The 11387-nt window shown below is 37.2% G+C and overlaps 1 protein-coding gene across 1 annotated transcript; it reads left to right on the top strand.

Moving 5' to 3' along the window:
• The first annotated feature begins 9750 nt into the window (after window positions 1–9750).
• Window positions 9751–10837, top strand: LOC113337523. Its single transcript, XM_026583215.1, has 2 exons — window positions 9751–10230; window positions 10385–10837. The coding sequence occupies exons 1-2, from the start codon at window positions 9751–9753 to the stop codon at window positions 10835–10837; spliced, it is 933 nt and encodes a 310-aa protein (XP_026439000.1).
• Window positions 10838–11387: the final 550 nt, after the last annotated feature.

Genomic DNA, 11387 nt, shown 5'->3' with positions numbered 1-11387 from the left:
TGTAGGTTAACGACTTGAAGACTTCATTGGGATTGTGAAGCCAGACCCAACTATTCTCTTTGTAGTTGCGTGATCTGATCTTGCTGTTTCTATCGTGATTGAGTGCAATTGTAAAATTGGCTTGATATTTATATCTCCGATAGGCAAGATAGAAAAGTAATCACAAACACCTTCGTCTCATCATTTGTGATTTCGCAATAACTTGTTTCGCTAGTCGATTAAGTTTATTGTGAGGTGATTGATAATACTAAGTTGTTCTTCGGGAATATAAGTCCGGTTTATCAATTGGTTCATGTTCACCTTGATTTATCAAAAAACGGAACAAAAACTCTTGGGGACTTCTGTGGGAGACAAATTTATTTAATCATATAGACTTTTCTGTGTGAGACAGATTTGTTTATCAAGTCTTCGACTTTGGATCGTAGGAACTCTTAGTTGTGGGTGAGATCGGCCAAGGGAATCAAGTGCGTAGTATCCTACTGGGATCAGAGATAAGGAGCGCAACTGTACCTTGAATAAGTGTGAGATTGATTAGGGTTCAGCTACAGTCCAGTCTGAAGTTAATTGATAGTAGGCTAGTGTCTGTAGCGGCTTAATACAGTGCGGTGTTCAATCTGGACTAGGTCCCGGGGTTTTTCTGCATTTGCGGTTTCCTCGTTAACAAAATTCTGGTGTCTGTGTTATTTCTTTTCGCATTATATTTTGTTATATAATTGAAATATCAAAGGTTGTGCATTAAGATCAATCAATTAGAATATCCAACCTTTGGTTGTTGATTTACATCGATTGACACTTGAACATTGGTCTTTGGTATTGTTCAAGTAATTCCTCTTATATTCAATCGGGCTCGCAGATTTCTATTTGCTGATTGCGGATAGAATTAAGAGTTAGAGATATTAAACTCTTTGATATAATTTATTCTAGATTGAGTCTAACTGTCTAGTTGATTCTCTAGAAAGTGTATTGGAGTAAGTCCTCTCAGATTGCCAAATGAATTGTTGGGTGTGGTTGTCAAACCCCCGCATTTTCAGGAAGTTTAGGTCATATGTAATTAGGAATTTGGGGGTATTGATTTGTAATTATAATTAGGGATTTGGAAAAATCCTTCTTTTAAATTCGTGGAAGAAAGATCCTTGAGAAAGTCTCCTTGGGAAAGTGCGACCAAATCTCCTGCCTGCCATTTCATCCTAGTTTTTTTTTTGTTTTGCTGTGAATGTGAACGAAGGTGAAAGAGTTTTTGGGTTTCTGTAAAGGATCGCGTCTTGTTCGTGGGGAATGAAAAAATTTCGGTTCGGTCCAGTTCACCAGGTTCGGTTCGACCTTGTTTATCCGGTTCGATTCGGTCAAGTTCTCCCCGGTCCGATCCTGTTCCAGCTGAGCTGAGTCCGGTCTTGTTCCAGCTGAGTCCGATCCTATTCCAGCTGAGTCCAGTCCGATCATGTTCCAGCTGAGTCCGATCCGATCCTGTTCCAGCTGAGTCCGATCTTGTTTTGTTCCGTTTTCCTGTTTTGGGCTGTGCGCGATCAAGAGCATTCTGGATCTGTGTATATAGAGTGGGAACCAAAGTCTGAGGTATGTAACTATATATTGCTAGGCTTGTTTATATGTTTTTTTACAACATGCCTAGTTTTGTTTATTTTTGTCTTAAGATAAGTCCACAACATATAAACGGTCAATTTAATTATGAATTTTGGTCTTAATGCTATTTTGTTCTCTTGAATATGATATTGACTATAGTTGAATGGTGTCTTCTGTTCAATTGGTTTTACCAACTTGATTCAAATGTATTTATTTGGGGTATAGAAGTACTTGAGCACCATTATTGTGTATTTGATGTTTTCTCCCCAAATTTGAAATGTTCTGTGGGATGTAATCCATTGGCTCGACTATTAAGGAGTCGATAGTTTCAAAAAATACGTTGCAAATAAAATCACATGTATTCCAATTTTTGCGGATGAACTCACAAAAGGTGATATGTGTCAGAAAATTTCCATTTTTATTCTTCATCCATGATACTAGCGAACCAATATATGTTGAAGTATGACAACAAGAGAACTATCTTTAGTAATCTATTCAACCTAAAGTAATTGGTTGACATGTGTAGTGAGATTCTCTTGGCCTGTTGAGATAAATAAATTTCTCAAGTTAAGCTAAATGTAGCAAAGTTGAAAATGGAAAGAACCCCGAAGTAATGAGGGTTAGATGTACCGACTCATATAAAGCATGTGAAAAGGGACATATATATATCATGAGAAAAAAAATGTATTCTTCCCCCCGGTAGTAATGACACTAAAGTACAGGTATCAACTGAATATGGGATGAAGCTAATATGTAATTCTAGCTCTCACCAAAAAGTTGGAATGAATCTTATTACCGTTATTGGTACAAGCAATGCAATGCGGGTACCATAGTAGCAACCTCTGTCATACTTTAGACATCAACTTTGACAAAAAGAAATTTGTCTGGCCAATTGACTATTTATTTGAACTAGATCCAATGTCTGCGCTTATGGAATGAAAAGTACATCATTCCCACGAGACATAAATTCTCTATAGCACTTGAGATATATTCGGATGAAAAATATATCATCACTCCCCCCCCCCCCAAAAAAAAAAAAAACGTAACATATATTCACTCTAAAGTACTTGAGTTGAATCTCACTTTTGTTACTGATAAGGCCACACCACTTATTTAATATCTCAAGGCTCAATGTCTAACAGATAGTGGTTTCCCTCCCACCATCTTATGGAATTTAAACTAGTTGTTGAACTATTTCCTTATAATGTGACTATGAGGATTTGATCATCGAGCGCAACACTGCTCAAAATTTTGTTTCCAAGATGGAACAAAGATTAAAAGTCACTAAAGCTCTATATGTACCAAGAGCTAATCACCTTGTTAAATTCCAAAGAAACCCATGCAAATGAATATCATGTGGAACCTCACAATGATGAGAATGTAATTGATTGCATCTTTTATAGTCTCTAATATATTTGGAAGGAAATATATTTTAGAGAAACTAATGAGTCAAGTCAATCTAGTGAAATGTAAATCACTATAGTATTTGGATTATTGAATCCATATGACTCCGACGATGAAATGTTGGGAATTGACTCATACAAGCTTTGGACATAACCATAAAGCACCTTTGGTTGTGACATGATGATTGTTTTGAAAGAACTCATACAAACATCACTTTATTTGAGTGAACGAAAACGGGAAAAAGATTGACAGAATGCGAAATGACGACATATCTCTCAATAAGTTTTCTCTAAAGAACTAGATGCACAACTCCCCCTCCCATTATGCTTTTAAGTAAGAAAGCATATCACTCATTTCAAAAGTTTTCAATAAAACAGGATTGAGACCATCCTAAGATGCAAATGGTAAACAATCCATATTACAAAGAAAACAAGGTGAAATTTAGAAAAATATTTATGCAGAATGCGGACCATTAAAGTGACTTATGGAACTGGTGAATGTTTTGACATTTTGGACTAGTTATAGTTCCCAAGAAATTTGCTTTTGAAAACTCCTAGAACATATTACACAATGCAAAGTACAAAGGCTCACCATCCCTGTTAATGCTAGAGAATTTATATCAAAAGAACTTGATGAATATTGCATGTTCAATAGGATCAATATAGAGCATCTTATACCCAATGGTCTCGCAGAGGCTACCATCAAAGGTTACAGATGGTGTCTAAGGAATATGTTATGCGTACCAACCTACATTTTATTGCTTTGGGGATATGTAATATTACACGCATCTTTACTTAATTTGTTTTAGAACCCAATATTAGTAAACCTTTTCTGCGTACCAGTTGGTTACTGAATTTAAGCATGACATTTGTGTTTTTACACATTTTGGTTGCACTATATATGTGCCACTACGACTCCACATCGTACTATGATGGGTCTCAAAACTGTTAAGTAGCTATGTTGGAAATGAGTTCCCAACACTTATCCGAATTTTAAAACTTTTGGCAGGAGATCTCTTACCGCTAGATTTGCGGGTTATCACTTTAATGAGACAGTCTTCCCATCGTTAGGAGGAGATAAGAAAAATTATTTTCTAAGGAAACGACAGGAATTGTCGTGGTGTGTTCCCACTGTATCTCATATTGATTCTTATACTCCACAAATGTAAATGTGAAGTGAAAGAATAATCGATTTTCAAAATGTACATTGATGTCGTTAAAGTGATGAGATCGCACATACCAGCTGCAAACCTACCTGGAAGGTTGCAGATCCTCAATAAGGGATATATACCATAGACTAAGGTGTTGCAACTAGACTTAGTGTAAGTGTGGTTGAGGTCGTGGCTCCATAAAGGAAGTTGGAGAGACCACTTGGTTCGATCAATCCTCACCTAGAAAGGAAGTAGGTGAGGAAGGCACAACTTATTTATATCATCAGAAATCATCTCATAAGGTTGTCTCTGAATGTGTCCATGAATCAAACTGGAGGGCGCTCCAAAGTTTAATGATTCCAGAGAACAATGACATCCCAAGTGGATTATGAAAATGCGCACGAGTCACTGGAAAGATCATGCGAGCATATTGATGATTAATTTCATATACATTTGCTTAAGGAAATAAAGCAAGATGAGATCGAACCAATCTCCTTGTTGCTTAATTTCAACGAAGAGCGTATTTGGCCTATACAATCAAGGTAGAACTTGGTTCTTTGACAAATATACATGTATTTGGTGTGGTAGTACTAACCAACCAAGTGTAAATCCTATCGGACATACATGATTAATTTTTCACAAACCATAATGGGAAGAAAGCAGTCTTAAAGTATAAAGACTCGCTTTGTGAAGTGAGGTTTCTCACAAAGCCCTGGAATTTTTCTCTTGTAATGAGCTTTATAGTGTTTCGCTACTTAATTAGCTTGGTAATTTCAAAAAGACTTGAAATGCAGCATATGTATGTGGTTGTTACGTATCTCTGAAAGAATCAAGAGATATAAGATATTTACAAAAGTACTTGATAGCCTTTTTGTTACCCAAATCAAGTGACTCTAAACCACATAGTGTGTTTACAGTTATATAGAACGCCCACTTATAGATAGAAGCAATCAGGCGGATGTGGTATCACAATTAAATTATTTTTCCTTGAGTATTCACAAGAAAGTTCCTGATTTGGAATTGTAGCTATCTATGTCGATTGTACAAACATGATGGGTACTTTTGATGTAATAAGAAACCTTAAAAGCTATTTGAAATCCTAATTTGAGATGAAAAGTCTGGGGAAAGCTCGACCGAATACTGAGCTTGTGGTATATTATTCCACCAGTTTGCATATGTTTAAAGTTTTCAGGCAATTTAACAAAGAAACGCATTCTGATAGCACTCTCATGATTAGTCGAGGTTCAAATGTAAGTAACTGACCATTTCTTCTAAAGGAAGATGACGAAGATGTGTTGGGAGATGAAATTCCCAAATCCAAGTACAATAGACGCATTGTTGTACTTAGTATAATAATGTACTCGATTAAATTTTACATCCTCAGTGAACTTGTTAGCTAGATATAGCTCAGCGCCAACGCAACGTCATTGGAATGGTACAATGAATGTAATCATGTACTTAAAAGTAACCATTGACATGAGTTTTTTTTATCCCTGCAAAGACATAAAAAGGAATGCTAAAGGAACTGCAATCCAAAGGTTGTTGACTATGAAGGAACAATAATCTCTTCTCCAACGAAAAAAAATCAGGGGGAGATATGGTAGACTATTTTGTAAGTCATTACCGATATTCAATTTCGAAAGGTACATGACTAAAGGAACTGTCTGGAACAACTCTGAAAGTAATCAGGAGGAGGATCCAAGGATATGATGTCGACATATTTTACTTCGAAATTGAAGATGTGTTGTACTCTTTTTCACTTCAATCGAGAATAGTTTTTCCCAAAGGGTTTTGTTACTCGACAAGGTTTTTAGTGAGACAACACTAAAAACATCAAGTATGTTGAACGTTGAAGACATAAAGATCGCGTTGATATTACTGAATATATCTGAAACAAAGAAATGAAACGTGATAGTATGTTAAGCAACGTAACTTCCAGAATCAACAACAGGGTCTTATAAACATTCAAGTCACCAAAGTAAAGTGTGATAAACTCCTTTTGATTGCATTAGACTAATGAAAATTGTCTGAAATCAGGGGGAGCATCTAATGGTGTGTTGCACTATTTTCCTTCACCGAGGTTGCTTTTTCCCACAGGGTTTTGTTACTCGGAATGGTTTTTAATGAGACAACAACAAACACCGGGAATGTAATTTCCCAACTAAGGCTATATTGTCTTTCCCACGAGAATTTTCTTCCTTAAGAGTTGTGAAGCAACTAGTCAACTTCAACAGAGCAAAGTGATCATCTACAACGGATCACCTTTACTTGCATCTGTCACGTTGTACTCTTTTCCCTTCGTCAAGATTTTGTCCCGCTGGATTTTTTCTTGTCAAGGTTTTAATGAGGCAACATATTCGTGTCTAACTATGTTCTAAGTTTTCTTAACAATGTACTCGTTTTATTTAGTTCAGGTTTTGTCCCTCTGGGTTTTCCTGACGAAGTTTTAACGAGTCAATTAACTTAGAATTGTCTGTCTTTGAAGATCGTATTGCATGTGATGAACTACATGTAAATTACGAGACAACATGTGAAGTACTACATGTGAAGAGTTGTACCAAGGTTTTATCCCACTAGGTTTTTCCTTGTCAAAGTTTTAGTAAGGCAATTGATTTTGGCACAAGTCATCAAGGAGAGAACGACATTTGAAGAAGCATTATGTTATGTATAAAGTTTTTGTTATTGAACGGCACAAGGGGGAGTGTTACAGGGCCTACGACCCATGGATGTGCGGTCCAAAAGGATAGTCTTTTGGTCTTCCCTTTTCCATGTATATAAAGTATTTATCCATGTAACTGTACTAACTCTAATCAAATGAAAAATCTTTCTCTTTGTGCCTCTTTTATCTTTCTCTATATTTTCTCCTTCAAAAATTTCCTTAATATTTCTTTGTTTGTTTGTAATTTACGAAATTTAGGGAAAGACTAAAAACGAATTTAGATATTATTTTAATGATGAAATGTTATAAGATATTATTGGATATGATACGATACCGGAATTCTTATCTGATCGGTGTAGATACTAAATACCGCACATATATTATGTGTGCGAAGTAATGCTTCGATGAACAAGCGAAGACTATCGCGTGCAGTGTATTCAGGATGACGCATCAGGTGACGTCAAAAGAATCACGAGTAAAGCGTGATGATCGAGCGAAGTTGTATAGTACGTGTGAAAGAGGCCAATGTAAGTGTGCGTTCACAATGCATGCGAGATCCGAAAATAAGGGCTTTATTAGCTGTCATCCACTAGGTAAAATCCCTATATAAGGGACCGAGCGACCTTGTAAAAGAGAGAGATCTTTTAGAGAGCTTAGACTTGAAATTAGGAGAGAAAAAGATTGTTTGTTCTCCAAGTTAAAGTTTCTCATAACTTTTGTAACCATATTGAAGATTTTATGAATGAATACATGAATTTTAAGATGATCACTTGAATTGTTATTGAGATTTCATTGAGGGTGTGGTCGTAGGATGTCCTGCAACTACATTTTGGCGCTAGAAGACAGCTTGGAGTGATATACCGTGGTGGTGAAAGTTTAGAAGTTTAGACCTAAAAGTTCAGAAGAATAGCCTTAGAAATTTCATCCTCATTGTTCAAATTTTTAGTTCTTTACAGAGAAGTTCATCTTTTAATTGAAAACAAGAAAACAAAAATGGTAAGACAAAATTCTGCAGAAGGACAGGCGGTAACGGTTAGAAGGAGCAGGAGAATCGCTGGTAGAAGGAGTGAAATTGCAGAGTCATCCAGGATGGTTGAAAGACATAATCAAGAACAACAAGTCCATCATCCGCTTCAACGAGAGGTTGAACCTCAGGAAAATCAAGTTCGTCATCCGATTCAACGAGCGCATGTACAAGATAACACTATTGACTACGATATAGTGAGTATTCATACTTCACAAACAGATTCAACAGAAGAGGATGAACAAAGGATTGGAGAGGGAGGACTCATAGAAGGAACTGATGAAGATATGACAATCGAAGAACTTCGACAGAGGTTGGTTGCGGAAAGAAGGCGAGAGTACGAAGAGCGTACGAATTTGATGCGTCAGAATAACGAGTTAAGAGAACAGAATATAAGACTACAGAGGCAGAGATCGATAAGTACGACTCGCTCAAGGTCAAGATCAAGCAGGAGTACATCATGACGTAGTCAATATAATCAAAGAGATCTCAGACAAGAACCACCTTTGGATAATATTGCAGAAAATATTCGAGAAGATGATGATCTACAATATCGACGCGATGCATGTCGCAAAGAGCAATCACCAATAGATGATAAGTACGTGTTACATGGTGAAGGACATCACATGCAAGAAGGAAATAGAGGTAACAGGCATGAACAACAAGGCGAGCGATATCAAGGTGAACATAATGATCCATAACAAAGAAGAATGATATTACAAGGTAGACAAATATTAAGAGATCAACACGAACGCGAAGCCGAGGTTGAAAGGTATGTGGTTGTACAGAATCACGCACAGGATGAGCGAGAAAGGCGTAGGAGAATAAGACAAGAAATAGAAGAACAAGAATTGCAGGATGTTGTGCGGTAAAACAACCATGACAATCGATTGAGAAGACGCGAGTTTAACCGCACACTTCCAAATCAGATTGTGGAAGGTGAGGAAGAACAGAGAAGATATAGGTTGCAAGAAAGAGAGATGCTAAGGGATCGACACGATCAAGTAGAAGAGGATGAAAGAGAAAGACGGAGACGCCGAAGAGATGCTGAAGAAGAAAGAGAGATGCAGGAGGCTACACGTCAAAATAGCCATGACAACAGAGTAAAGCAAGCAAGACTAAAAAGGCCAATACAACAAGACCAGGTGGTGAATGACCAAATCTTAAGAGAGTTAGCTGAAATGAGAGAAATGATGACAACAAGAAGAGAGGGAGGTAGGCAACAGCTGAATGAGGCAATTGAAGAAGCAAGAAAAACACCATTTGTAAGGCAAATACAGCTGCGGGAATACCGCCTAAATGCAATTTACCAGCATTCACCAACATCTTTGATGGAACAACCTGTGCGATACAACACATAAAAGCTTATGTGCGAACTTTATTGCAATAGGAATATCATGATGCAGTTCTTTGCAAGTATTTCACGGCAAGCTTGTCAGGAGAAGCTTTGAAGTGGTTTGAAGGTCTACCTACTGGAACAATCAGATCATTCAATCAGTTACAGTCAATATTCCTAGGAGCATACATCAACAATAATGTATTACGACCAGGCATAGAGCAAGTATTTGGTTTGCGAAGAAGAACAAATGAAGATCTGCGAAGTTTAACCACAAGATGGAGAACAATGTGCAGCGAAATGGCTGGACGAGTGGATGAAAGAAACCTCATATTAGCGTTCATCAATGCACTCTTCGCAACAGATCTGCTATACACGTAAATTTTCAGAATTAAAGAAACCATGTCAATGACAGAGTTACGCGAGTATCAAGAAGAATACATCGCTCTTGAACAAAAGCAGAAAGAAATGGAATCTTATCATGTGGCAAATACAAGCACAAAAGCTGGGAATGCGAGTTTACTTCATAAAATAACGAACACAATCGCAAGCACATCTCAAGGAAGATACGAGAAGGTGATAATGAAGATCAACAAAAAATGGTAGCAATGGGTAGTCGAGATCAAGAAGAGTGGGAAAGAGAAAAACAATTCAATAACCGTGGGGGAAATAATCAAAGACTTGATAACCAGCCAGAAGGATATGTGGGCCAAAAGCAGTATTTTAATCAAGGTCAAAGAGGCAATAAAGTAGTTTGGGAGCCTATAAAGATGTCGTATCTAAATGCTACAGTAGAAAAAATATGGGAAGCTATAATTTTGATGGAAGAAATATCGGCACCACCAAATGCGGGAAATGAGCCACTACCAGGGAGGAGAAATAGAGAATTTTGTGCTTATCATCGCTTTCATGGTCATACAACAAATAATTGTAGGGACATAAAGAAAATCATACTGCGAATGATAGATCAAGGAAAGTTAGATCAATTTCTGGTACAACAACAACATAATCTACCACCACCACCTCCAGAAGGTCGCACACAAGGCACGAAGACAGGAAGAAATACATATTTGATAGAGGTGGGTGCGAAGGCGAAGAATCTATACTGTAATTCGATAATACATTCGTTCAAGAACATATAAGACTTTCATGATAATACCTTGAGCAGAGTTTACAGGAGGGATAATGATGGAAGAGACATATTGAATCTTGCGAAAGTATCACCCTTGGCAGAAGCAACTTATTTCCTTCAACGCAGAAGAAGTACCTGGAGGTGGAGAACCGCACGAAAGTCCTTTAGTGGTAAAGTTGGAAATCAACCCAAAAGCAAAAACTGATGAAGAGGAAGACGCGAATACATGGGCTATTAACAGAATACTAATAGATCCTGGTAGTTCGGTGGACATCTTATTTTACCATACATACAAAACTATGGGTGGTCGAGATGAAGAGCTTATTTCCTCTACTTATAAGATATACGGTTTTAACGGCACGGATAATAAACCGAAGGGAGAGATAACAAAGCGGATTCCTTTAAAAAACATATCATCTGAAATAGTATTCTGTGTTGTTGATGTAGAATCACCTTACAATTCTTTGATTGCAATACCGTGGTTGCGTGGTATTCTAGGGGTGGCTTCAACTTTCCACCAATGCATCAAGTTTCCTCTTCCTCAAGGCGTATGAGTAATAAGAGGAGATACAAATGAAGGAAAAGCATGCCATGAGATTGACATTGACAAATGTGAAGAGTGCTCCAGCAAGCGAAGAAACTGGAAACAGCAGATTAAATAATGTCAGCGAGGTGAAAGGTTGATGGTAGATGTTATAAATAAAGAGAATGAGATAACACATAATTCTGCACAAGCGATAACAACTGTACAAGAGCGAAGATGTGAATTCCAAGAAGGAGATCTAGTGTTGAGACAAAAACTTAGATATCAAAGAACTGGTAAAGGAAATATGGAAAACATGTGGGAAGGCCCATATAAGATCAAAAGAATTGTTAACAATGGGATGTATGAGCTGATAAATGAGAAGGGGGATCCATCTGATGAATTATGGAATCGAGTGTACCTGAATAAATATGGTCCATGCGAAAATGCGAATCAGTATATCCAATAGCATATGCGAACTTAAAGAAGCATTGAAGGTGAAAGAAGCAAACTAGTTATCTCAAGTTATTAGTCAAGCAAATAAGAAAAGAAAGATGATGTCAGAATTGTATTAATCAAGA

Source organism: Papaver somniferum, chromosome 1 (genome assembly GCF_003573695.1).
Source record: "Papaver somniferum cultivar HN1 chromosome 1, ASM357369v1, whole genome shotgun sequence".
In the NCBI taxonomy this organism is placed as follows: Eukaryota; Viridiplantae; Streptophyta; class Magnoliopsida; order Ranunculales; family Papaveraceae; genus Papaver; species Papaver somniferum.
This window is presented reverse-complemented; position numbering and strand designations above follow the sequence as displayed.